This window comes from Kwoniella dejecticola, chromosome 2 (genome assembly GCF_000512565.2).
Source record: "Kwoniella dejecticola CBS 10117 chromosome 2, complete sequence".
NCBI classification, from domain to species: domain Eukaryota; kingdom Fungi; phylum Basidiomycota; class Tremellomycetes; order Tremellales; family Cryptococcaceae; genus Kwoniella; species Kwoniella dejecticola.
The window spans coordinates 1,848,009-1,874,891 of NC_089302.1; the positions used below are offsets into that span (position 1 = coordinate 1,848,009).

The 26,883-nt window shown below is 48.3% G+C and overlaps 9 protein-coding genes and 1 non-coding gene across 10 annotated transcripts; 2 read left to right on the top strand and 8 right to left on the bottom strand.

Annotated features, from left to right (window-relative positions):
* Positions 1-338: 338 nt before the first annotated feature.
* I303_102124 (uncharacterized protein) lies at positions 339-1,646 on the bottom strand (the record flags this gene model as incomplete). The annotated part of the gene is made up of 7 exons (XM_018405088.1): positions 339-503; positions 608-761; positions 886-988; positions 1,109-1,186; positions 1,313-1,405; positions 1,475-1,538; positions 1,617-1,646. 7 exons carry the CDS (start codon positions 1,644-1,646, stop codon positions 339-341), a joined length of 687 nt encoding a protein of 228 aa, XP_018265369.1.
* A 1,834-nt stretch (positions 1,647-3,480) lies between these two features.
* I303_102125 (uncharacterized protein) lies at positions 3,481-5,230 on the bottom strand (the record flags this gene model as incomplete). Its single annotated transcript, XM_018405087.1, has 7 exons — positions 3,481-3,816; positions 3,930-4,249; positions 4,321-4,356; positions 4,435-4,568; positions 4,631-4,708; positions 4,794-4,985; positions 5,067-5,230. The coding sequence occupies 7 exons, from the start codon at positions 5,228-5,230 to the stop codon at positions 3,481-3,483; spliced, it is 1,260 nt and encodes a 419-aa protein (XP_018265368.1).
* A 450-nt stretch (positions 5,231-5,680) lies between these two features.
* Positions 5,681-7,908, top strand: I303_102126 (uncharacterized protein; the record flags this gene model as incomplete). Its single annotated transcript, XM_018405086.1, has 6 exons — positions 5,681-6,125; positions 6,221-6,945; positions 7,018-7,152; positions 7,215-7,283; positions 7,365-7,549; positions 7,659-7,908. 6 exons carry the CDS (start codon positions 5,681-5,683, stop codon positions 7,906-7,908), a joined length of 1,809 nt encoding a protein of 602 aa, XP_018265367.1.
* Positions 7,909-9,416: 1,508 nt separating this feature from the next.
* I303_102127 (uncharacterized protein) lies at positions 9,417-11,886 on the top strand (the record flags this gene model as incomplete). The annotated part of the gene is made up of 5 exons (XM_018405085.1): positions 9,417-9,622; positions 9,746-9,882; positions 9,949-11,478; positions 11,552-11,612; positions 11,718-11,886. The coding sequence occupies 5 exons, from the start codon at positions 9,417-9,419 to the stop codon at positions 11,884-11,886; spliced, it is 2,103 nt and encodes a 700-aa protein (XP_018265366.1).
* Positions 11,887-12,438: 552 nt separating this feature from the next.
* Positions 12,439-16,758, bottom strand: I303_102128 (uncharacterized protein; the record flags this gene model as incomplete). Its single annotated transcript, XM_065968473.1, has 8 exons — positions 12,439-12,555; positions 12,682-12,850; positions 12,954-13,753; positions 13,816-14,298; positions 14,491-14,606; positions 14,743-15,689; positions 16,030-16,383; positions 16,535-16,758. 8 exons carry the CDS (start codon positions 16,756-16,758, stop codon positions 12,439-12,441), a joined length of 3,210 nt encoding a protein of 1,069 aa, XP_065824545.1.
* I303_102129 lies at positions 15,792-15,906 on the bottom strand. Its single transcript, XR_001936488.2, has one exon. It is a non-coding gene; the product is annotated as a 5S ribosomal RNA (ribosomal RNA).
* Positions 16,759-17,717: 959 nt separating the features above from the next.
* On the bottom strand, positions 17,718-19,803 carry I303_102130 (uncharacterized protein; the record flags this gene model as incomplete). The annotated part of the gene is made up of 4 exons (XM_018405083.1): positions 17,718-17,999; positions 18,068-18,310; positions 18,371-19,195; positions 19,294-19,803. 4 exons carry the CDS (start codon positions 19,801-19,803, stop codon positions 17,718-17,720), a joined length of 1,860 nt encoding a protein of 619 aa, XP_018265364.1.
* A 732-nt stretch (positions 19,804-20,535) lies between these two features.
* Positions 20,536-22,743, bottom strand: I303_102131 (uncharacterized protein; the record flags this gene model as incomplete). The annotated part of the gene is made up of 8 exons (XM_018405082.1): positions 20,536-20,596; positions 20,706-21,002; positions 21,087-21,238; positions 21,348-21,617; positions 21,688-21,825; positions 21,925-22,141; positions 22,242-22,499; positions 22,601-22,743. The coding sequence occupies 8 exons, from the start codon at positions 22,741-22,743 to the stop codon at positions 20,536-20,538; spliced, it is 1,536 nt and encodes a 511-aa protein (XP_018265363.1).
* A 570-nt stretch (positions 22,744-23,313) lies between these two features.
* On the bottom strand, positions 23,314-24,805 carry I303_102132 (uncharacterized protein; the record flags this gene model as incomplete). Its single annotated transcript, XM_018405081.1, has 5 exons — positions 23,314-24,001; positions 24,118-24,332; positions 24,442-24,551; positions 24,630-24,675; positions 24,752-24,805. The coding sequence occupies 5 exons, from the start codon at positions 24,803-24,805 to the stop codon at positions 23,314-23,316; spliced, it is 1,113 nt and encodes a 370-aa protein (XP_018265362.1).
* Positions 24,806-25,211: 406 nt separating this feature from the next.
* On the bottom strand, positions 25,212-26,745 carry I303_102133 (uncharacterized protein; the record flags this gene model as incomplete). Its single annotated transcript, XM_018405080.1, has 3 exons — positions 25,212-25,310; positions 25,412-26,674; positions 26,743-26,745. The coding sequence occupies 3 exons, from the start codon at positions 26,743-26,745 to the stop codon at positions 25,212-25,214; spliced, it is 1,365 nt and encodes a 454-aa protein (XP_018265361.1).
* Between the last annotated feature and the right edge of the window lie 138 nt (positions 26,746-26,883).

Consider the following 26,883-nt stretch of genomic DNA (forward strand, 5'->3'; position numbering starts at 1 on the left):
AGCAAGTGGTAAGTAAGTGTTGGAACCAAGTCAGTGCCTCGATGAGGCGTCATGTCATGTCATGTCATGTCATGCAGTCACCGAAGAAGGCCTCCTTTCTGTCACGACTTGTCTGTCGGATGACGTTCACGTCGTGCATGTAAAGGCTGAAATTAGCGATGGGGAGATGACCCTCGAAGCAATGCTCAAAGGAAGGCATGGTACAAGAAGCCTAGGTCTTCCAGTAAGTGATGCTTGAGGGTAGTGCTTTGTGGGTGAGTTGCTTCTCGCTTGATGCTACGAGCTCTCATGAATGTATGCAGGGATTGACATGCATATGCGGGTTCGGTATTTGTCCACTAAGCCTTGAACTCGTACCCACCCTGTCTATCCACGACGTCGAACTCGTATTCACTGAGCACTTCACCTTCTAATCCGGGATACGTCAATTTAGCCGAGAATTTCTCGCCCGCCACAATGGGTCCCACGCCGGCTGGAGTTCCAGTCAGAAGCAGATCTCCTTCCTGTAATCCCCAAACATATGCAGAGGACAAGATGTCAGCCTCAGTCATTTGACGTGTACATACAGCAGCTTGACTTTGAGAAGATCACGAGAACCTGGACTCACCTCTAATTTCATTATTCCAGACACGAATTCGATCAATTTCGGCACCGAGAAAATCATATCTTTCGGTGTCCCTTTCTGCTTGACGATATCGTTCACTTTGAATTGAAGCCCGACTTGAGTCACATCGCCAATCTTCGATTTAGGGATGAATGGTCTGTGACACGAAGATTTAACAGAGCAAGATACAAGCATGAGCAACGTCCGATGCTACACTCGTCTTTGCTTGAGTCGGTGGTGATAAGGGAAGGGATACGGTTGTATGGATAGACAAGACTCACCCGACAGGGCAGAAAGTGTCAAAGCCCTTGGCAGAGGACCACGGTAATCCTTTGGCCTTGACTGCGTTCTGGACATTCCGAGCTGTCAAGTCGATTGCGAGTGCTATGTGATTCACGGACACGCGTTAGACCGTCAGGCAATGTTAAGATAAGCAAGTTTTCAACGTCTCATATAAGGGATCTAAGTCTTGACTTGTTGACTTGCTTTAAAATTGAAACTCACTATATCCAGCGATATACTCCTCTGCATCCTTCTGAGGGATATTCCTACCGTTCTTTCCGATGACTACACCAAGCTCGACTAGTTACACCAAGACCAATATCAATATCAATATCAAGACCTTGTGATAATCAGTTTCCGCTTGAATATTTCGTATGTCTCCTCATGCTATCATGGAGCTTGGTCAAGCCAGAAGAGAGAGCTTACCCTCGTGATGCATATCCACACCTTTAGGGATTTCGACCGGTCCTTCGCCTGGGGAGATGTACGAGGAAGTCGGCTTGAGAAAGAAGAAAGGTTCTGTATACGTTGTCCACGAGCATCATCAGCTCTCATCCTTCAAAGACACGGGAAGCCGAGGTAGTGTACCTTTCGGAACGGCATTGCCTAGCTCTTTGGCATGATCAGCGTAGTTACGACCGATAGCCACGATCTATAAGGTTTGAGAATCAGCTTGTAGCTCGTGTGATCTCTCTTTCACCTATTACCGAGCCTGGAGAGTTAGACATACCTTTCGGCCTGTTCTGAGGAAATTAGACATGATTTCGGTTGTCCTTTTGGCAGCGATGGAGATGCAGATAAGAGACGAAGTTACTGAGCGTGAGAATGGGTGGTCTCAATCCGTTTGACCCCTTCTCCTGTTGTGTCGTGTACGAGTTCCAACGAAGTCGTCGAATGTCAAAAACACGAATAACGAATGGACAACTGACTCGCTAATTCGGTGTTGGTCGGGATACAACCGACAACCGACTGGTGGATGGATATCTCCGAATTTTCACGTGACCTGAAATCGAATGCTGCAGCAACAAGTTGCGATCAAGACGATTCCTTGCGTATGCACTCACTTGCATGTACCGATACACATATACATCACAAGGAGGAACTCGCAAAAAATACAGCAAGTCAGCATTGACGTCAACCTATAGTCGACGATTCTCAATAGGTAGGAAAAGATGACAACCAAAATCGAGATAAATGAGACCCATAGAACTCCCATATCCGAACGAGTAACCCACCAACCAAGCACCGACACCAGCACTAGCACCAGCACCAAAACGATAATGAGAACAAACTCGAATGAACCGCCTTGCAAATTATACAGTATCACGCAGTATCAATGTACCCCCCTAGGCGGCCGAGTGACTTGTTGGCCCCTTGAAAGGATCTTCAGACAGTGAGTATGCGACTATCCTTCAATCAAACATATTGAAATTTGCTTCATCGAGCATCGAGCATCGCAAATCGTAAATCGTAAATCGTAAATCGTGATCGGATCGATGTTTCGAATTTCACCGACCGATTTGAGTCGAGCTAAAGACCATGTCGCATATAGATGCGGCGAGAATAAACCTGCTATTGAGGTTACCAATCGCTTGCAACCTAGAAGTAAGAGTAATAGGGATAGAAGTGGTACCGATGAAGAGGAGGAATTGATTGTAGATCCTGCTTTTATGTGAGTGTACCGGCCCATACCTTTCAAACAAATTCGTCCTTTCCCGCAACGGACTGGTCGATTGTTGGACGGAAGAAAATTAAAATTACTCGTGCGAGGATTCTCAATGGTTCGCGTTGATCAAATGCTGATAACACGCTACTTGAATGTCCATGTACTGTACTGTACTGTACAGCTCGAATCCGCCAAAAGCCAAAGGATGGGCAGATTACCATGGTCATTGAAGCTAGTCAATAACTAAGTCAAGTTGCATGGGGACACCACTGCACCGCAATGAAGCAAGAACGACCGTTCGTCGTCGACAAGGACCACAATACACAACGCGAATGCGACTTCGATAAAGGAATAGTTGAAGGATCTTGCTGCTACGATTTCGATCGAAAGGGATCGCGTCGGCTTGCACTGCACCGCCCACCGCCAGAAGGTCAAAATTTGTGCGCAAGCGAAGCATCCGCTTTGATATCGACAACGACAAAGATCGACTTGTTGTTAAATTTAACAACCTGCGCAGTTGCTTTGCTACCCCGACACAAAGAGATACGCAGTAGTCTTATATGAGCTGAATTCATGCAGAGTACAACAATAGTAAACAATCTATGAATAGTGTATTTATCGATCTAGATGTGACTGTATATGTGTCTGCATCCAATCCTGCAACGAAAGCGGACGTGTGTTTGAATAAAGCATGAGCAGTGTCCATCTGTACGCATTCTCTCCTTGACCTACTTCGGTGGGTGTCCCATAGATGTGATCTATGCGTTCTTAAAGCTGTTTTGTCCACTCCAACCAAAACAACCCACGTACCTCTCCCTTCTCTCCTTTCTCCTTCTCCTCTCTCCTTCTCCTCCTTCTCCTCCTTCTCCTTTCTCCTCTTCCCTTTTGCTCACGATCAAAACCTGGCCTGTTATCCCGTCTATCGGCTTTATTGCCCCAATCGCCCAGCTACCAACTCATAAATCAAGAACATACACGCTGCATTCGGCACGACCCTGAACAAGTGCGCCGTCAAACCACCGTACAAGCTCGCAGCCCCTTCTTCCTTGATTACCAATTTCAGCGTTTGCGTGAGTCCCGTGTACTTGACTACGCCGTTGATAGCTGGTTGTCGCAATCTCGTTCGGATCACTTCGTGCGGGTAGGTGATCAGCGAGGCTACTGCTTTAGCCCCTCCTGAAGCACCGACGATCGAGCCCATATATGAGATTACTGATTGGTTGGATGAGTCGAATGATGTGGACGATGTTAATCGCTTGAACCTCTACTCGTCACAACCGGAATTGAATGGGCCATCAGTTGAAGATTTCATAGATATAGACAGATCGCAGAGCTGTCCAAAGAGAGAAAAAGAGAGGGGGGAAGTGCTGGATTTACCTCGTATAAGACCCATTGAATTACACCCTCGCTCACACCTAGATAACTCGCCGACAAACCCCGATATAAGCCGGTTATACCTTCCTTCCGTATTATGTCCATTGTCATGGTGAAAGCTGGGGGCATGGAGGATCGGACAGCCGGTGCGGCAGCGGCAGCAGCAGATGAGGAGGAAGTTGTTGATTGAGCTAAAGCAGCAGCTGATTTCGCTATTGGACCAGGCAAAGTCGAGCTCGACGGTGTAGGCGCGGTGGGTGCGGATGTTGAAGGGAGACCATTGCCTTTACGTTTGGCTGATAATTGTAATCGGGTTTTGACGACTGCGAATACTCAAGACGTGGTCAGCGAGTGCATAGAACATGTCCATTGGTATTGTCGAATCCTAACTCACCCCAGATAGGATTGGTCCCTGTAGCAGTCATTATACCTATAGCATTGACGATCAGCTTGAAATCGAACCAGTCCATATCATCAGGTGAAAAAGAGAAAAGCAGGTGTAGCTTACCAGCTATGACTGCCGCAGAAAGATGTATGACCGAACTATCTTCCGCAGTCTGTCCAGCTTGTTCTACAGGAGCATTTGGGAATTGTTTGGCTAGATACGCTTTCGACGTAGGGTAAAAGTAGAAGTTTATCGCTCTGCGATCCATTCCCTTGATAGTCAGCTCAATGAATCTGTTAATTTCAGACAGCGAACTTACCTGGCAGGTATGATCCCGACCAGACTTGGTCCTAAGCCTTTGTACAGAGCTTTCCATCCTTCTTCAACTCCTATACGCCTGCGCGCCAGACATTCAATGATCAACCCTCGTACCTCATGGAGACCTGTGAAGACTGTACAGCATAGCAAATCAGGCAACCCACCTTATCAAGTAGACAGTATCGACAAATTGATATAACGTGCCCCTTATCCCCGTTCGCGCCGCATCAGCCTGAGTCGCTTTGACGGCCTTCTTCAGAGGCTCAGAAGCCGAATGTCGGAATAGATCAGATTGTAGACGGGTCTTGACTACGTCGAAAGGTGAAGTGACGATCGCTCCTGCCATACCTCCAACACTGCGTGTGGGTACCACGAACACACTATCATCAGCCGATGCTCGCCTTGGACGCATATGGCTGAGATTTAACAGGGCTCACCTCCCAGCAGCTGAATGTTGCCATCCTACCAACTTGTTCCTCTTCTGTTCGGGCGGAGATACTACGTCGGGCGGAGTGGACGAAGAAGGTTCACTCGAAGGGATCGGGGTCGACTTTGAGCCGGTCAGGTGAGCCGTGGGTGAAGACGAAGAGGACGAAGCCATTTTTGCAACAGGTCGAATAGAATTTTCCAAAAGCGAGCTGCTGGTAGGTTGGGACCGACTGTGAAGGCTTGAGAATCCCCTCGTTGTATATCTATCTCCTAGCTTGACGTGATATGGTATGTATGAGCGGACAACAAGGATTTAGGCAACTTTGTGAGGTAATTACCCCTTGGCCATGTGGAGTGGAGGTGCCGAGTAGAAAAAATACGCTACCAACAAGCCGATTGCATTAGCATGACGTGGATTTGTTTCTAGATGATACGCTTGCTTGCTTGTTCCGAAGGAATGCTGGATTCTATGACGTAACCATTTCGGTCGGCTAAGCTTAACTTGGGATTAAAGACGGGTGAGAGGTATTTTCAATCTTCCTCGACATCAAAAGTGCATATATAGACATATTTATACTTCTAGCTCATCCTGACTCGAGCTGTCAAGCAGGATCGGAACACTATGGCTTTCCTCTTCCACTCTTCTGCCCCTTCTTACGCTTCCGAAAAGCTCTCCTTCCATCTATCTTCTTTATCGACATTACCAATAACGACTGCCCCTTCCGAGCTCTCAGCTTCTTCAGCTTTACCAGTCTCTGCCGTATCCAAACCGAGCCAGAAGCTGGAAAGCGCTTTACAAGAATTATCTTCTACGAACCATGTGTCCCGAGAAAAGCTGGTCGAAGTACTGCAAACTCTGTCGGACAGTCACAATGACTTGACCACCGCTGAGAAGAGCCAGCTAGATGAGGAGGTCGAAGTTGAGATTCTCAGCAGATCAATAGCGATCATATGGAAAGAGGTCTTGCAGACTTTCTTGGATAGTGCGCTGAAGCTAGATGAGGAGAGGGGCTGGTGGGAAGCTAGTTTGAATAGTCGGAGAGGCGTCGGATTGTATCTCTTGCAAAGTAGGTCTACGTCCTTTCTTAACAACCTGGACCTGCTAATCAGGAAGTATCGAGGACATGAGGAGAATTATTGACGGGAGAGTCTACTTGAATAGCAATGCCTCACAGGATATATGCAGCTCTACCACCCCGATCTAAGCTCTCCGCCCCCGAATTCCGCTCATTCAAACTCCCGCCCAGGGAATTACTCTTCAAGCCGCTCAGAACAAGGACATCTGCAGCTATCACGTCCATCACTTCGCCATACAACCTGACACGGCGCGAAATGCTATCGTCTAAGAATGAGCTTAGTCAGAAGAGGGACGAATTAGCCACCAAGATTGGTATCTTAGCTTCACAGGGTCCTGGTTGGTCCTCTAAAAGCCTATCTACCGCCCAAACCGGCGTATCCGAGCTGAGGGAAGAGACCTCTAGGATAATGGCTGTGTTATGCGATATACTTGAAGCACCGGCCTTGTCCACAAAATCCGCAGCGATATCAATACAGAGTACACCGTCAATACTCTTAAATGTCCTTCAAGAACAATTACCTAAAGAGGGCGAATCGATAGATAAGGTACTTGCTATACATTCCCGACCGTCCCCTCTGACGAGATTATGGTTACCTGCCCTGTTCCTGCCTCCGACATTATACATCGTCGCATCGGCTATAGTGAGGAACAAAGAATACATGAAAGTGCAAGTGCGGAATGCTCGGGAGACTGTGAAGGGATTCTTCGTGCAATGGGTCTGGGAACCCCTTGAAGGGATCGGAAAGACGCTTAGAGGAGGAGGTGAGGGGTTGGGTGTAGCTCCGACAACGGTGAAATCGGACCAAGAGGTGAGTCATCGCTATTTCTCATTCAGCTGAGAATCACGCTCCTCGATGCTGAGCTTGCGATGTATCGAGTAGTCGCTTGAAAGAATGGTGCTGGATCTAGGAAGGGATTATTACCATTTATCAGGACCTGAACTAGATGCACTGAGCGTCAAGATTAGATCTGGTGATATGGAGGAAGTGTTGAGAGTGTACGAGAAGGAGCTGCAGGTGAGTGATCATGGACTCCGGATACAAATACTCTTGTGCGATCAAGCTAACAAATAGCTCAGAGTCCCGTCAAGAACGCTCTGATGGGTAGTTTAGTCCGAACATTGCTCATCCAGGTACAAAAGACCAAGGTGAGATCATTTTGATGTCAGCGGTAGGCTATCAGGCAAAGTGGACTGACTGATGTCTGTTCGTGTGATTTTGTGATTTAGACCGATTTGTCGTTATCGCTCTTATCTCTAGACCATTTACTTCGTTCTCAGCAACTCACATTCGCATTTGTCGGTCTTGCGCCCTCTCTGCTTGTACTCTATGGGCTGGGCGGATGGCTTCGCGGTGTATGGCGCGGCGAGAAACGAGGCAAGGCCAGGAAGAAACAATATTTCAATGGTCTTAGGTGAGTCTTCGGCGTCTCATAGCAACATAATCTCGCCAATAACATGGGACATGAGGTTGAATAAGCTAGACTGAAGCTAATGATTTGCGTTGTGGTTTTGGTTGAGCAGATCAATTGAGAGGTTGTTAATTACATCGCCGAAAGACGTACAGGAGATGTCGGATAGAGATAGAGGTCTGGTAATCATCTCTGTCAGTAGTCTACGTACGTGGGCTACTGGACTATCCGGAAGTTCGAGGGAATCATTCATGGATGATCTAAGGATGATCGAGGATCCCCGTCTGAGGACAGGAGATAAATTGCGCGTGGTGGAGAGGATATGGAGGTGCTGGGGAGTAGAGGGTAAGCGCAAGGTATAGAAGAGTATGGCGTATGGCCGGGTATTATTCACAAAAGCATAGATGCATGTATACTGCGCCATCACACTGCACGGTTTCTTCACAAAACACTCGAGATGCCACTTGCGGAAGCAAATCGTGCTTGTGCTCTGTTTTACCCTGAAAGCGGGATGAGAGTGTGCAGATGTTAATGGTTTAGGTGGGTGGCGAGAATAGACAACTTGAACTCGGTTCAGATCGTTATACTATGCAGCTCAGGTCCAGACCACTTGCCTTGCAGCACCCGGCAATGCGCCTGCGTAAGATATAGCTGGGCAGTAATCATAATTCACATTGATCACAGCACCATTAATCCATCGGTGGATGGTCTGATCTACTATCCGGACACGATCAAATCAAGAAGAGTAGTGAAGAGGGAAGCGCAAGGATAAGGATAGATAGTTTTGGACAAGCTTTGATAGCTTTACCCATACCCTCTGGGTCTCGGAATCAAGTTTCACCTGGGTGTGTGATAGTGAAAGAATAGTAAGTTGTGTTGTGTCACACTGGAAACAGTCACTTCACTTTTAAAGTTGGGTGGAATCTATCAGGAAGAGTGGGATCAGGAATGAGAAGTGGACTGGACTGGATCTGGCGAATCGACACGTATCTCTACTATTGCAATGAGCATTGGCACCATCGAAACTTGATTCTCGTCTGCTCTATTGCTAAGAATCAATCGTTTATCCCATATAGACCATCATCACAGTATCGCTCACACCAATCTATCAACAGCTGAACCTCATCAACAAAGAACAATCCGTCCCACGAAATACTCGACATCAGTAGGGCATGATACATCAGTGAAAACTGGACAACACTACCTCCTTTCATCGCTAAGTCAACACCATTCAACGTTTGGTTCAACGTAACAGAGAAACGACGAAAACCGATCATCCATTCAAGTCTACTCTGCAACGCCAGCCTGCTCTGGTCGCTGATACAAGGTCATTCATCACCTTTGCAACCGTCCACGAGTTTTACCAAATCGTGTTATGCAATCGACACCAAACAACGCAACATCATCAACATCAACATCGTCAAATACCAATAACATCGTTCACTCAAGAACGCAAACTCCAGTCTCACAACCAGAACCATCGTCAGGATCAGGATCAGGATCAGAGACTATATCGGAACGGATTAGTAAAACACCCTCAATATTTTATCGGAATCTCTTACAGCCCGTTCCCAATCCATTAAGCTTCAATCTTCGAAAACTACTCACCACCCCTCAACCCCACTCTCATCCTCATTCTCGTTCTCCTTCTCCTCATTCACACAGTCATCATCAGACTCAAACTTCCGCGCCAAGTACAGCTCATAAGCAGAAACAGCCCGAAACACCATTCGAAGAGGATATACATCAAGTCAAAACCCCGATCAGACCGCGTACGACCACCCCATCTCCTGCTGCCGCGACCCGCAGACCACCGGAGGATAGAATCGGTTCGCCGTCAACATCAACATCGAGATCTGCAGGTTGCGATATGACGCCTCAGCAAGATCCATGGCGGGGCGGCCGGATGCCGACCCCCCAGCCTACCCCTAATCCCAGTCAGAGAGATGGCGATTCAGGATATTCGACAATTCTGCTGATCTTCATCCCGGTCATGGTGGTCGTCTTGACCGTACTATTGGGACTGGTCGTTTTCTTGGTAGCTGTACTGTATATGCGGAGAAGGAAGGGGATCAGGTAAGTTGAATTTCGGACATCTCTTCGCAAAGTCTTCGCCCGAATCGCAAAGTCCACGACCAGATATTCGTTTGAATTGAGGATCCATGTTTGGAGCGCAACGCTGACAATGTGCTTGGGTAGGTTGACAGAAGATGGCGGTCCTCTAGATTTGTCAAAATCGGATGGAGTGATAGGTGAAGGCGGCGTAGAAGGTGTAGAGTCCCGATGGATTGAAACTCTCGATGCGGACGTCAAGGAGGCCTACAAGCGGGCTAAGGGTGAGCTCAATCTGCTGATTGGCCGAGTCAAAGTTTGTCGCAGCTGACTTAGCGTCTCTCAATCAGATTGGCAACTCCAATATCCCCCTGCTTCAGTCCCGACCGACATCACGCTCTCACAGTTCCTCTCGATCCAGGAAAAAGGAGTTTCAGCTTGGTCATTCGAGCCGGATTACGAGGACAATTTATCGCTCTACGTTCAGTCTCGCACTGAAATCACTTTTTTAGCGGATGGACCAGGTATGCCTGCTCGTGAAGGAGGTGGAAATTCAGTCATGGCGAATTTGCCTCTGCCGAAGTTGAACGAGGTGTATTATTGGGAAGTCAAGATGTACGACAAGCCAGCTACGACCGAAGTGGCGATCGGGCTTGCCACAAAACCTTACCCTTCGTTCAGGTTGCCCGGGTGGAACAAGCACTCAGTGGCGTATTTCGCTTCTGATGGATTCAAGTCTCACAACTACCCTTTTACATCGAGCTCTTATGGACCTCAGCTCAACGAGGGAGACGTACTGGGAGTAGGATACAAGCCTCGCACTGGAACAGTTTTCTTTACTAGAAATGGAAGGAAGTTGGACGATGCCTATACCGGCTTACAACGGCTCAACTTATTCCCCACGGTCGGAGCCAACGGTCCCTGTACAATACATGTGAACCTTGGTCAAGCTGGATTCGTGTTCATCGAGGCAAACGTCAAGAAATGGGGTTTAGCACCCATGGTTGGAACTCTCGCTCCTCCACCTGCATACGGCAGCGAAAGAGGCTCGATCCTGTTAGATGCAGGATACGGTACGCCGCACTCGAATCAACAGACACCCGGGCTCAGCGGAGTGAATGCTTTGCTCGAAGCTGCTAGATCGAGACACAGCAATGCGCATGCACATTCACATCATCGAGCCACAAGTCAAGGTCAACTAGGCACCTCTGCTGGTTCATCGACCTCTTCTCTGGGATCAGGCTCAAACGCGTCTTCATCAGGTAGGCGCAATAGGACCCCGAGACGATCAAGGCAAACTACCAGTAATTCTGTCTTGGCCAGCTCTATACCTGCTCATCCTAGTCCGTTGAGAGAAGCCAATGCCAATGTCAACGAAGCTGGACCATCTCGACCGCGCAGGACTTTCGGACAAATCGCTGCTCATGGACCAGGAATCGGGGATGCGGATGCACCACGCAACTTGGCTTCGACTTCAGACATCGACGAATCCGCTTCGGCCTCTGGCTCTGGCTCGGAAGATGATACTCGCTCAGAATCAGATGCATCGCATGGACGCGGAAGGATCGGCGAGAGGGAATCTTCTCCGATCGAACATAATCCACCTACCCCGAATCTACTGGATATTTCGATGCACTCTCTGCGGAATAACGGCCAATATTTCAGTCATCGGTACAACTCTTCGCATGAGGAAGACGCCGAAGGAGAAGGAAGTGGTTCTGGGTCTGGGTCAGGGTCAGGGTCAGGCGAAAGCGATGCGACTGCTAGACCTACTAGACTCTCCATCGGTCCATCTGCAGGAGCAGCCACGGGAGCAGGAAGGAGTGATATTAGTCCACCTCCACCTGGATATGCACCGTTAGACCCGCACGTCTATGCTGGTGAGTCTGTGATCCCCTTTCAAAAAGTCATCGATCTACAGTAGCTGATCTTATCTGCGCTTCAAATACTTAGCCGGTCTGCCAGGTGATTTACCTGAAGAAATGGTCAATCAAGCTATAGCAGCTATGAGCGGGTGAGTTCGAGTTTCTTGCATTCTGACTGGTAACGATGTTTCAAATAATCTATCTTTCTGCCTCAAGAGGAAGGGGAGAACGCTGATTGTGCGCATATGGCTTAGTGACTCAAGCATAACCCCCGCGCAGATCCAAGCTGCCGCTCAAGCCGTAGCTGCCCAAGCACAAGCTCAAGCAGCTGCGCAGGGACAGGGGAACAGCTCGACAACCGGTGGGAATGCGAACCATTCGACTGGTCAAAATATCTTCACTTGGTTTAGAAGTAGGATATAGCTTTCATTTGTCTGCTTCGTCCGCCCCTCCGTCCATCCATCCAAGCATAATGACTAAAAGACCAAAAAGTGATATCGATCAGGAAAATCCCATTGTTGTGTTGTTTTTTTGAGCTTCGTCTCGCTCGTGTCAATTATATTTCATTTTGTATATTCCCTGACTTGCTTTAGGATTGAGACTATCTATTTGTATTCAGATGCACTCGAGTATGCTCACGCTCAGTGTCCAATACAGGCCACCTTCCAGTCCAAGTTCAATCTTAGATATTCTGGAAATTGTATTGCGTAACGTGCTAGATCAGACTCAGAGGGTACAGAAATACATGTGGTGTCATTGTTATTGTTGTTGTTGTTCCTACCAAGGCTGTCACAAGGTGTGTTATTCTTTATTTGTATCTGTGTTTGCGGATGCGGAAATTTCTAATGATACACGAAATTGCAAAGCGCATTACTTATTATTGTTTGTGCGAGGCAGCGAGGCCTGGATCCATTTCCGAAAACCTCCTCAATTGCCTGCGTCTTCCTAACAGGTAGAACTGGATAGCTCAAAAGCTCAAACATCATAAGCCACTCGTCCGCCGATGAAGGAAAACTTGTAGTTTGATTGATACCAATTCCTGAACGATTTCCTACCCGCGATCGAAGGGATAGTGACGAATGAGCCTCCGAGCTGCGGTTGGTCATACATCGTGCGTTAGCTGCAATTCTTGGTTTTGGATACGATTAGGATCTCTCAAGGTCGAACGACATAAGCGCTCGCGTGATTCGAGGGAGAGAGAAGTGAATTCTGACTCACAACGACGAAATGTTTCCCATCGAAGAAATCTTGAGAATACCCAGGATAGATGACAGAGGGCACAAAGTCCTCGCCTAATCCTCCGAAAGGCGTGTCGGTCCATTCCCATACTCCACCATTATGTCCGTAAATCTTCTTTCCGGCATTATCGATCGACGTGTTTGTTGGTCTGCATTCAATATCAAGCATCAGACATCAGCTGACGTTCCAATCGTCCAGTAGGACGCCCTCGTCACGTCAGGGTACAGAGAATGATGGAGACGGGAACTCACGGGGTAGGATGCCAATTCTTGATTCCCGTATTAACTCCTTCGCCAACCGTTCTCGGACCATCTTGACTTTCCCAGAGGAACCTCAATTCTTCTTCAGTCGGTAATCTACCGCCTTTCCATCTGGCGTATTCCTCTATCTCAAGTTTGGACGCCATCAAAGGCCATTGGGCAGCCACATTGAAAGGCAAAGCACCATATAGTGACCTGATCTGCCACTCATCTGATCCGCTGACCTGTAGCCAAGAAGCAGGTGCACTGTCTTTGTTGAGAGCAGCATATCTGCCGGTGGATTGAAGGTACGTTAGATAGTCTTGGTTGGTGATGGTCAATGAATCGATCTTGAACGGCTTGACCCGTTTGATGGTATTGGGATGTTCGTTGTCCCAACCAAACTCATGGTTCTCCCACGTATCGGCTGTGGTATGATCCGCATCTTCGCTTTCCAGGTCCCTATGACCAAGCTCGATTTGTCCCCCTTCAAAGGCTAAGACTCGATTCTCCTGCTTGTTGGCATTCCATTGTCGAGCAAGGATGTCCCATTGAGGCGTCGAGACTGCTGTAGGCGGTCGAGTGAGATCCGACTGCGCGAGCATGTAAAGCAACGTCTCGGCGTGCATAGCTTCGTGTTCGTACGTCATGAAGAGCACTCTTCCTGTATGCCTGGTAAATTGCTTTTGATTCGTGGAGGTCGAGAGGGAATCGTATATCCCTTTCAGGCGGAGTCGGACTCTATCTCTGAAAGACAGGATTTCGGATAAAGAAGGCCAATCTTCCTCTGACATCGGTACTTCCGAGTGATCCTATAACCCGCTTCGTATCAGCACCTCGCGCTCATTTCATATTGTGGTAAGACAAAACTCACATGGCATTTCGTCGGATCATCTACGTCCGGATCAATACCCCTCTCGAAGATAGTCTTGAAGTACTCAGGCTCGGTGTGGGATCCCTTTGTCAACCTAGTCAAGTGTATATCCAAGAACGTGGGTATATGGCCAAGGTAAAACAGGCAGATATGTCGCAGATCGATCGGTTTCTTGTGCAACATCTCTTTGGGGATCATCTGTAGGGTGATATGATCCCAGAATTTCCACAAATCCAACCAATCATTCCATTTCGGAACACCTGCCGCTCTTTCTACCTGATCCTGCTTGTTGGCACCGTTTTTTACCTTTTCCACAGCCATTTTGTTCTCTGTTTTTGTTAACGAAGCTGAGAGGCGGTCGGGGAAGATGACTTGCGGTCTCTCGAGTAACCACAATCTGTATTCTGAATCAGGGGCTTTCCAGCTGTTCACAACTCGTAGATCGGCTTGTGAGAACAGGTTCAGAGCTTCTGAGACGGAATACTAGATTACACAGTGACAGCAAAAACAATCAGCCCTTCTTCGTTTTCCATTTCTGACAAAGCTCTATCCAACGCCTGGAAGTCCGGAATGCGGGAATTGATAAGGCACAAACAAGTTCAGGGAAACGGATAGCCCGGCGGATGATCGGTGACGTCGTTCCGATCGCTTGTGAGCACTGTAATGTAAACTCACCTTGTAACTCCATTCGATGTTTAGCAATTCGCCTTTGGCCAGCGTGATATCCTCATTTGTGGTAGGTAGATGGATTGTCTGCTCGTCGAGAGATCGGAAGTATGCTTCATGTCGACCTGTCCACAGCGACGGCAATAGTCAGTTTCAGGTTGTTCGATCAGGGACACAGCATCCTTTGACCCTTATCAGAGGTCTGAACAGATCTTTCCCGCCCTGGAGATGCAGCCACACTTAAGGTGGTATAAAGCTCACCAAGGACTTCGTTATACCGTCCGACAAATTTGACTTGATTACTTGCATCCAAACCCAATTCATTCTTGACCACATCCCAACCATGTTCCTCGAATCGCTTTGTATAGCCCGCCGGATCATTGTAAGCAATCTCAACCTTCCTCTTGCCTTCGTTTCCTTGAGGCGGTCTGCCATCCAGACCCAGCAGAAGTGTATCTCCCGCTTTGAGCGGAAGGGACTCAAGGAATGGTGCTGCGGATTCTCTATCGAAGTTACCCAATGATGAACCCAAGAATACCATATGAAGTGGTCTGGTCTTGGTTTCTTCCTTGGTTCGAGTAGTGTGCAGGAAGGAGTTTTGCACCTTCTTGGGATCTTGATGTTGCACATACGCAGGATTGGACTCCAACTCAGACGAGAGCGGAGACCAAGTTCCACTGTCATTGTCGTTATCATCGTTGGAAGTGCTCCTGCAGCTAGGTTGAGAATCGGTGATTTCACTAGGCAACATCGAGATTTCGCTTTGCGGAGTGATGATCTTGATTGATTCGGGCGAAAGTAATGGGCTATCTTCTTTCGGTTCAATTTCTTCCCCCTTGGAAAGGATAGGAATAGGTAAAGCACCGGTCTGGTTGATAATCCTTTCGTTCTCAAGGGAAGAAACGGACAAGTCTTCCAATCCCAGCTCATCCGTCTTGTCTTTGCTAGCAGACATTTCTTGGCCGAGTGAAGACAGTTTACCTTGTCTGATCAATTCGAGACCCGCATCGTAATCGCCGTGGAGACCAATACAGGATACCTTGCCTCTGAGCTGGTCGCCAAAGCCTTCTTCCATTTCGCCTAGGACTCGACGCAGCTCAGGCTCGGATAGGTCCAATGGGTGATACGTGATGGGTGCTGAGCCATCTGCCGAAGGGGTCATCGACGAGGATAAAGCGAGTAGGAGATGAGCGGTCTTCCGTAGTGCACTGTGATGATCAAACAGTGTTAGTTTAGCGCAAAACTCTCCCCGCCCGAATCTTCCTCCATTAGGTTAGGTGGACCGAGAAAACAGAACCAAGAACACAAAAAACTACAGCACTTGGGATTCCCAAATGGTCCCCCACTTTAGTACTGACCGAGCGACATCCAGCTTAATTGCGCAGATCTGACGGGATGCGATGGTTTCTGGATTCTGTGGCCGTAGATGGGGATGGGAGGGGGAGAGAGCAGGGGTGAGGAAGGGGGAGGGGGCCAGGGGGGCAGGGGGAGACTAAGCTCATGGGCGAGAGTGGTGTTCAAGTTTGAGGTCGGTCGGAATCGACTTGCCCTGCACCAAGTTCTACAACATCCCATCCTTGACCATGGGCCTGACCAGACTTGAGATCCCTCTCTCTCGATCCCTCCTTTCCCGCTAATCCCTCTTCGCCATTGACTCCATTATTGTACTTGCCCAGAGCCACATCTCCCCATTTAGCAGGTTTCCACGGTCTGTCCGGTATTTCATCTTGGTTTCTTCCCTGTTCGTCCTCTTTAGGCGTTCTTCTGTGTCTTTTCGCGATGCCTCCTCCAACGGGAAATCCCATCGATTGAGCGATCTCTTCTCCGTGCTCTTTCAATAGGTGGAGTTCATCGGGAAATGGGTAATATTCAGGTGCGGAAGAAGTGATCTTGTCGTATAGCCTGATCCGTCCGTATCAAGCGACAAAGTCATCAGCATCAACATACGATCTTGCCCCATATTTATCTGGATTGACAATGGTCTTCATCGATTTGATTTACATCGATTTGAGGGGACTAAAGAACGACCGAACAGGAGAGATCCGAAACCCACCTCAATCCCTCTTCATCATACAGTACAAGCGTCGGTACACTCCTCTTATATCCCCACGCTCTATCTTCCTCTCCTTCTCCGGGATACTGAATCTCCTTCGTCCCTTTCAGGGCCAGCTCGATCTGTTCTCGTATCGAGGGGGAAGGGGTGTTCGAGCCATCATTATTACCAGCTGCTGGTAATGTATATATAGTGGCCGAAGTCGACGACGACGATGAAGACATGTTGTTCAAGTCGGTTATATTTATATGTATACACAGTACAGCTTTATCTTATCTCCGACTTAGTAAGTGACTTTAGTTGCAAAATATAAGGTATACAACGATGGCGTGATTGATAGAGATAAAGATAAGATTCAGTCAGACAGACACTGGCCCCAGTGGATGTTTAACTTATACTCAATCAGTAAGCAATCGAAGCGTTTACATCTCAGCTCACGTTCATGCCCTGCAACGACCCAGATGACTAGTCGACTCAACCTCCCTCGGAATCTCCTGATTCATGCATATGGCTCACACTGCATCCCTTGAATTGCTGAATCAGCTGAACAGCTGAACAAGAGGGTAGTGACGTTGTATGACTTCATCCGGTCGATAATAGGTGTAATCTACCCGGTGATCCCATTCCACCGTTCCGACGCCGAATTACCGCATGTGATATGCACAAGTTGACATAATCTCGGATCTATTACCTTAGCGCGATCCTGCGATCCTGCAATGCGATAATCAGAAGAATACCGCTCGATCGGATCACTTCCATTGCTAATTTTATGAAACGCCTGAAACGCAGCAACGCAGATGCTCGGGAATACATAACAAACATACATCAACGTAAAGAAAGCTGTACATCAGATGACCAAGATCAGATTACAAAGGGACCCCAAAAATCGACACTACCACTTGAGCCTAGAATACGACATACGTGTGTGTTCGTTTTACATAAACATAAACAACCACCAAAACAAGCCTGCGTTCATCGTTTATCATTCAGTTGCGTTAGTATCAAACGTTCTATCGCCGGACTGATCAGATTGATCTGATTGGTAATCAATTCCTATCCCAAACCGTTGGTCGATCGGGACCTACGTATATCCTAAAATGCCATAACACGTTCATTTGCTTTCTGAGATCTACCATGCAGACCGAGGTGAATAGGTAATACGCCCGGAGATGCTGGTTGTCTATTAAGGGGTCGAGGAAACCGCTTTACCATTGTTGGTGCCCAGGCCGGCCCTCAACAAGCTCGCTTTCGTAGGTCTTGGTCCGACACCCGGGGACTTGGGTGTCTTGGATAAAGCAGACGAAGGCATTGGAGCTTTTGGCGTAACGGGTCCAGTCATCCTGCGTTGGATCGTCGGTGTTGAAGCGGAAGTCTGCAATGTTTGTCTTGCTGTTGTCGCCTTGTTGTCGGCTTTCGACGTAGTGTTGGGTGTGCGTAATATCGCTGTCCTGTTCAAGCTGGGCATCTAGGTAAATCACATCAGCTCGAAGTGATTAATTAGTGGGAGTCGCGATGCAGGCTGACCAGACTCACTATACTTGGCTTTCCCAGACTCTTGACATTTACACCTACTGAATCCCTCTTCGCACCAGATGAGAGATTATCGACATCACTGACTTTCAGTGCTGATACTGTCCTGCTCAACGAATGACTTGTGGAAGGCCTTGATCGCGGACGAGCCGAGATAGCTGAGACTGGTGATTTGAGAGAAGAGAAGGACCAAATAGATTTCGAGCTGTTTGTGCGCAGCATAGAAGTCTTGTTTGGTCGAGGGGTCTATTGAAGCATGTTAGCCAAATCATAGCAAGGACTGAGCGTTCGGGAGAGAAGACTAACGATAAGAGGTTTACCAGGCATCACACTAAACGTCTTTCTTCTTTCTTCTCTTTCCTTTCTACCCCTCTCCTTATTCTCCTTCGCTACCTGCTCCATCAATTCCTTCGCCTCACGCTCAGCTTGTATTTTCTCATAATCTCTATATCCATTATTGCCCTTCTCTCCAGCAGCCCTCAACGCGGACGTCTTATTCTGCTTCACAGCTACTTCAGGCTCATTCAACGAAATCACCCCGAATCCTAGTGTCTTCCGTCTTTCCCCTCTTAGCAATCTCCCCTGCTCCTTGTTCTTCATTGCAGTTCGTTCCTTCATCTTTTGCGCTTCTTTCTCAGCTTCGATCGCTCCATAATCCCTGTATCCCGCATTACCTTTCTCTCCCGCCGCTCGCATCGCCGAAGTCTTATTCTGCTTCACCTCCACCACGGGCTTATCGAAGCAGGTCAGTCCTGCTCCTATAGTTTTTCTTCGCTCAGCTCTTTCCTGCTTCGCCTTCTCCTTATTTTCCAGAGCGATCGCTTCTTTAACCTTCTGAGCGGCTTTCTCCTGCTGAAGCTTCTCGTAATCCCTATATCCTGCATTTCCTTTCTCGCCTGCAGCTCGCAAGGCAGATGTACGATTTTGTCGTGGCATTATTGCTGGAGCATTGAGACGGGATATAGATGGTACAGATCTTGCCCTTTGATGTATGAGTCTGAGTCCTCTGGGCTCTGAAATGCCGTTGGGTGCTTTGACAGAAGCTGATGAGGGTGTATCTGTCTTCAAGCGAAGTTGGGATGCCTTGGTAGGTCGCGGGGTGATACTCGGCGAAGCGAGGGAAGGTACCGTCTACCCACGAGGAACGACAATCAGTCAGCCATGTGAATGAAGTGAACTAGCGCAGAGATGCGATGGGTGATACACTACATGACGCAAGAGGGACTCACAATACCTAGACCAACCCTCTTGTATCCTGGCGTGTGTTTGAGTGTCTCAGCGTCTCCTTCAACATTTCGTTTCGGCTTCACTTCGTCCCACTTCAGACCCGCTCGCAAGGCAGACGACTTGGTCATACGCGGTCCAGTGCCAGCTTTAAAGGTCGGTGCGGGTTGAGCTTTGAATGGCAGATGGGTGCCTGTCAGAGCAGACACAGATTGTTTATGTGCTAGATCACTTAAAATGGGATCTTTCTTGACATCACTAGAAGTGAGCGAAGTTGTATCGTGCACAATAACCTCTAGGTTCGATGAAGAGGGAGAGACAGGTTCGAGTGTCTCTTCGATATCTTCACCTTCGCATGCGTCTTGGTAATCGTAGTTGTATGTCGCCTGAGGGGGATGTTCGAAAGCGGGTGTTTCAAGCAACGGAGTAGGGGGCGAGAAGGAGTTCATGTATGTTGATTGCGGAGTCGCAGACGGCGCTGCGGAGCCGCCTTCGGATGTAGCGTATGGTGTCATTGTCAAAGCAGTGGCGAAGCAGGAGAGACCGGGGGAGTTGCAGAGTAAGAAGAGATCGACAGTCCTTTAATTGGGGACACAGTGGAGCTTTTGATGCGATGAAAGAGAATATCAGTATGTATCAGGGAAATATCGTCTCTGTCATTCAGCCTTCCAGGTTGTTTGGTGTCTTGAACGATGCAGTTCAACAGATTGTTCGTTGGTCGTGATGTTTGGAATGGTATCCAAGTGATCAATTCAACCTAGTACAAAGGATCATTTGCCGGTATTGAAGGAAGATCGTCTTTTATCGGGACCACTTTGGGTAGTGTAGAGAAAGCGAATGTGAGAATGGAAATAGAGATTGAGATTGAGATGATGACTGGGATATGTAGGAAGAAGGGCACCGAATGGATTTGCCTCTGTGTTGATTGTTGATTGACATGCAGATATGTGATTGTTCTTTCTGGTGATCCGTGTGTCAAATCACTACCATAGAAGGATGACGGGTGAAACATGTAAACAAACCAATCGTAAAATCAAAATCAGGCACGGGGGTGATCGAACATAGCGCATGCTTACTACTGTACATCAATACCTCATTAGATCGCGTAGACATGACCGACAGCAGTGTGAATTAATGCATACAAAAGCGACATGATGAGACATGGATGTACATATGCAGCACTCATGGGGCAGCATCATAGCTTGCGGACCACCTTGCTGAAGCACCAATCAAGCAAGTAACCTACACTACGGATCAACCATCATCTCATCCGAATCCTCCTTCTTCTTGATCTTGTCAATCACCTCTCTGTCGTAACAAGCCACGCAACATCAGCTCAGTTCGATCTCATACCAAGTCAATCCATACCTCACATCTCATGTCACGATAGTCGTAATTGAGAGAAGAAAAAGCTCACCGCTCAAGTTCCCTACTCTTATCTGCCCACTTGTTCGGATGAGCCACACTCTCCCCTTCTCCAAGCCCATCTCCCTTTTTGATCGCATGCGTCAACTCGAAGACACGCGTACACGCTACATGATAATGTGTCGCTTTGACCGAGTCCAATATATCTCTCATCTCCGGGCTAGTCCTATCTATCTGCGGGTATGTATTGGCCAAGAAGGAAGCTAAGTTTTCAGGGGAGAAGTGTCTGAAGGGGCATCCGTGAGAGTCTTGTGTTCCAGGTTGATTCTGCGTCAAGATTTGTTGGCAACTGTAAAGACACGATAGAATGTATTGTCAGCTTATATGCACGTACAATTGTAGAGTTTCATAAACGTCGAAAATCCCCACTTACCTCTTCGGAGGATAATTCGTCCTCTTTCCTTCTTGGCCATAAGAGTGTCGGATATTGTACTTGTACTCTTTGTTGAATTTATCGTCGCTCATCGTGGCACCGTACATCCTTCGCCAGAAGACAACAGCTTCGTCAAGCGGAAGGCCGACTCCCTGCACCGACACATCGGAATCAGCGGTGGTCAGGCACGTTCCAATCCCGCCAGATCATGGTGTGAGAGCCAAATTCAACAGAGACCAGTAGTCGCAATCCGACACCCACCTTCAAGAATAAACCCAATTGCAATCTCCCGAAATGCTTCAGATGATGATCCCTCTTCAGCCTATCATACAGATTCCTCATACACGGCGGGAAATGTTTCCGCGCGACATCATCTACCATCTCAGCCGTCACCACGCCCTGTGCTGCCTCCGAGTCGGAGGATTGATAATCCGAGGAGGCGACTCCGGAGAGGAACGATGATGCGAGGTGATCTATAACTGGGCCCAATCGGTCGTCTTCATCCAATCGAGGTAGGTTCTTCGCAGTGAGCTGGAAACGACTCGATCAAAATAAGCGACAGATGAACACCATTTCAGATAGTAGCACGGACCCGACTCACCTCCAAAGCCTTTTCCAACCTACTAGCGAACGCTTGTAATACCAAGGAAATCTGCAGACTTTGCGGGACGTAGGCCATACCTGCGCGTATGAACACCCTGCGCGGTCCTACCAGATCGGGTACAGTAAACCAGGGTACCTATGAGCGCTCAAATGGTGGTCAGCCTAGATTAGATTCTCCTTCCTTCACCCGATATGATCTGCGTTGTGTATGAGATTGCAGTTGAATTTGACTCACTTTGAACCAACTCTCACTTCGGAACGCTTCATCCTTCTTCTCCCACATACAGTTCCTCAACTCCTTCTCATACCTCATTTTCTCGTTCTCATCTACCACTTGCCAGTCAAACTCTAACGATCGGAGGAATTGCGCTCGTTCATTAACGTCATCCGTCTCGAAGCGGTTCTTGAATAGTGCCAATTCCGATCGGACAAATCGAGCTCTCAGATCGGGACTATGTGCATGACCTCTCTATCAGTAAACCGTAACTCTCTCATCATTCAGTCTCTCAACAGAGTATCAAATCGACCTTGTCTCGTCGGACACCCACTTACCTTCTACAGAAACTCAGCCTAAGTACCCAATGTCCGATCTCATCCCTCCGTCTCTCTTCATCCAAATTAACATTCCGCGCCGTATTGCTACTTAGCAGTAAATGCTGCTTGGTATAATTCGTTATCGACGATTGTAGCTGAGCGAAAGGTAATGAACGGTGCGTTAACGACTCGATCTGAGACAAGACCCTCAGACGAGCAATAGCAAAAGTCTCGAATTCTTCCAGCGTTATATCCAGCGTTGGCGGTCGCTCGTAGCTATAACAAAGACCAGTCAATGTAGTTACTAAGACAGCTTTCGTGCAGACCGGAAGGAACTTTTGACGTGAGACTCAAGACTTGAAAGGGGAACCACTCACAAATTCAGCCTATATGGATACCGCGAACTCGGTCCTCCGCTCCCACTATTCCCAACGCCCGATTGACGCTTGTTGAGCTTCACTTCCAAGGCGGGATTGGTGGAGGAAGAAGGGATATTATGGCGCGTGGATGGGCGGAACATCTCGCTTTCGATCGATCTGTTGTCGGAGTCGTCGTCGTTGCTGGCAGCCGCGCACTTAGAACTGAAGCGGGGATGATTGATTGGGATGTAGAGAGGAGGAAATAGTCGCTTGACTTGAGTGAGATTCAATGCTGTCTGTCCACTTTGATTCTTGCACTCTTGCACGCGTCGTGATCAAAAGTCAGAGTGAACATGAGCCAAAAGGGCTGAAATCGAAACGCGTCCGGGGTTTCCTTCTATCGCGTTCACTTCAATTGGTTGACTCACTGTACGGTGATCATGGCGGACACTTCCGCCTGCTTATCCCCTGCCATGATTAGTGCAAGACAAGCTATGACAAGCTATGACAAGCTATGACAGCTACGACAGCTACGACAGCTACGACAGCTATGTATATGCTCTTATCAGGACACTGTGATGACTGGGACTACCGAGTAAGTGGACATGTGAACAAATGCTAAATGATCAATATTCTCTGAATTCCAAATTCCGTCCTCGCTTAACTTTGATCTATATCTACAACTTGTCTTGTGCCAGAGATGCGTCCTTCCTCCCCTCATCCCCGATCTCTCAGCCTAAGAATCCCCCAAAATTCGATTCCAGCGTCTCATAGATCGCGAAAATCATCGCCGAGCTCGGTGCGCTCTTCGCTATCGTCGTCCCGCATCCCGCATACAATCCCTTGATACCCCTCGATCTGTATATTATCTTGGCCATCTGCGCGAAGGACGGTGAGGGTTTGTTCGGGTTCAGTTCCGCCTGTGTCTGGATCGCAGATTTTATCGAATCCGCAGGGAAAAGCGATACAGTATATGCCACTCCTGCCATAGCACCCGAAATCATCAATTCAATTTTACTCAGATCGCCCTTCGTCACTTTCTTCCCTCCGCTTCCGCTCGGATCCACCCGATCTAATTTAGCTTGATGTTGAGCGATGAAAAGCCGAGCGGAATATTCGAAAGTTGCGAACCAAGCTGCAGATCCCCCCGTCTCCCTGAATAGCGTTCCGGTCTGCCCAAGCCAAAGTCCCTTGAACCCGGATCGCTTGATGACGTCCCCTATCAGACTTATCGGTCCTTGTAATTTAGGTGCACCCGTTGCAGCGGTTGCAGCTTTCGAGCCTGAAGCTGAAGCGATATGTGGGGTGGTAGCGAATGGATGAGCTCCACTTTCAGGTAAAGCCTTGAGGGGAGATACGGCTCCTTCGAGGGCTATGCGCTGGACCTGCATTCGGCATTTGATCAATTCGATGGGTGTGCTATTCCGAGGAGAAGCAGACAAAGGAAGATGGCAGCGGTGTCAGCTATTGAAGCTGCATCGCATCTTGTAAAACGCCATTGGAAAGGAGCTTGGAGAGAACCAGACCCCACTCACAGAACAAAACTAGCCATGAATCCTGCTCCACCACCAGCCACGGCCAATTCAGCCGTCGTCAGCTCTCTAGCCTTTCCTTTCCCTTTGCCCTGCCGTATATCTCCTGAGTTCGGTAGCTCAGGTCGGACAGCCAGTATGAGTTCTTTCCATTTATTATAACACAAGAACAAGGTAGCGTTCTCGCAAGCTGCCCCGACCAATGGCGCTGTGAGTCCCTATGTGCGTAGGCCGAGGCCGAATATCAGCATGACAGTATATGGACCGCAGTTTCGAAACGAGGACAAAATGAAGTGAGGAGAGAGACAGGAGGAAGGTAGAGCGTACCCTATAGAGACCGAAGAGCCCTTCTTTCTGCCTTGTCTGGGTAAAACAGTCCCATGGTCCCTTGAACGTAGCTGGTCTATCGGTAGGCTGAGACTGTAATCGGACTTTGACTAAGTTCCATTTGAATCAACTCCTTGGTAAGCTGCGACTCATCCGGATTTACTTATCTGGCTTTAGGCGAAATTTACCTAGATCGAATGGATGCTCAAACACTTTCGCTACCATACCAGCGACCTACCATCATTGGCATTGTATGACATGTCAGCCGGTCACTATAAGCTGAACAATCTAGCTTAAACGAGAAACTCACACTTCCAAAGGTAATGTCCTCAAGAGCATTTGAAGGTCCTTGTTCCGCTCCCATATTCGCTGGCTTCTCAACGCTTTAGATTCAGATTTAGTGGGCGTTATCGAGGCATAGGTATATATCAGGTTGATATCACAGGTGTAAAACTAATAATGGACGCAAAAGATAGTTATGTTTTGACGAAAGATTGCGGCTACGCCTGCATCTGCGAATTGTAAATATGAGGAATCCAGGCACGGTCGCACCAAAAAACGTTGTCACGGTGCGGGTAAATTCACTTCCAAAACCAGCGCTTATGCGGGCGTTCATATGTCAAAAGGTCGATGCTTTGTCCGTCCTTATTATCGGATGTCATAACATACGCAAATACGAGCACAAGTTCGATGTGATACAACGTTCCATGACACTACAATAGTCTAAATGACGAGAGTGAGGGGCCTTGGGTTAGGCTTCCTTCTTTGGGCTACACCAATCCAGCTCTGAGCATGATTCCTCCGAAATCATCAAACGATAGACCCCTTTGTTCATGCTGCGTCGAAAAAAGAGCGACCATATCGGTGATCTGCTCATCACCATCATTGTCAGCTTCGGCATCCTGAGATGGTGATGCGTAGCCCTGTTCCAGAAGACTGATGAAAAGCTGCTCCACAAACATCGACGTACCTCTTCTTCTGTCCACATCTCGCCCAATTCTCTGACCCACTTCTTCACCTCGTCCCTTCCAAGTATTCCCGCCCGCTCGCTTCTTTTGGCTTGTTGACCGCCTGAAGGTTGCGGCGGCTTGAGCATCTCCCAAATATCCTTCGCCAATTCCTTTTGTCTACTATTCAGCCGAACTTTCCCACTCTGATCAATTTCCAGATCCCTCTTCCCTCTGCCTCTACGTGCCCGCGAGCGTGACGGCGCCGGTGTCGAAGAATCCGTCTCTGCGAAATCCTTCGATTTCACCGTTGATGCTCTACTCTTTCCTTTTGCTCTGAACCTGGTCGACCGATCTTGAGCCTCCTGCCCGTATTCCGAACCTGAGAGTGATGACAATTCAGATTCTTCTTCCTCACTTGGCAGTTCAAAGGTATGTTCCTGATCGTCTTCCTCTCCTTCGATGCCATCGCCATTGCCGTCAAGGTCTTTGTCTCCGTTCGAATCGATATCATCGTCTTCCATTAGAGCAGCACACACAGCTCTAAAGTCTTTCAGCTCCACTCCACCCGCATCTGCATCTCCTTCTTCCCCGCCCCTCTTCTTCCGGATCGGGGGTTGATTGCGGCCCTCATCATCGTCCTCCCATCCCGAAGCTGAGGCTCTAAACACAGCTAAAACATCTTCGTCCGATGGTAGACCCAGCGAGGTAAGCAGGGAAGGTAAGAGGTGCAACGGTATGCGCTTGTTCACTGAAGGAGAGGTCGATCTTGGCGGATCGTTTTCGCCGTGATTCTTGAGTGAGTGTTCGGTTCCCGCATCTTCATCAGGCATGAATCCACCTTCGCCTCCCCCTTGACCCTCTTCGTCCACTACAAATCCCCCAGCACCTTCATCTTCATCCACTATAAATCCTCCTCCCGCATCACCATCATCATCGAGCATGAACCCTCCAGCGGCATCTTCCCCTTCTAGCATGAATCCTCTTCCATCATCGTCATCCCTTGTGAAGTCTCCTACGCCTGCACTAGCGTTGGTGACTATATCTTGCTCCTTGACTCGTGCAGGCTTGTTCAGCTTTCTACGCTTGTTCGATCGATTCTCATAGATGGCTATACCTCTTTGGAAAGCTCTGTCGATCCTATTTCGTTGTCTGGCATTGAGAGCTGCAAATTCAGGGTCCACATCCGGATCTTGATCTCCGCTGGTTCCCGGTCGTGATGGTGTCGCAGCTGCAGTCGCAGATGTCGAGCCAGAGCCGGAAGCCGCCGTTCGACGAGGACGAGACTATCCAGACGAATGAGTTATGTGACCATACCCTGTGCCCACGCCATCAAGAAGGAGAGTTGACTTACCATCCTGAACCCCCAGAAGGATTTCTATGTATAGACAAATATGATTAGAACGCTGGATATAATATCGTTCTTGCGAGCTAATCAAAACACAGTGATCTATTCCGACGTCCACAACAATGCAAATAGCATCTCGGATCGGCC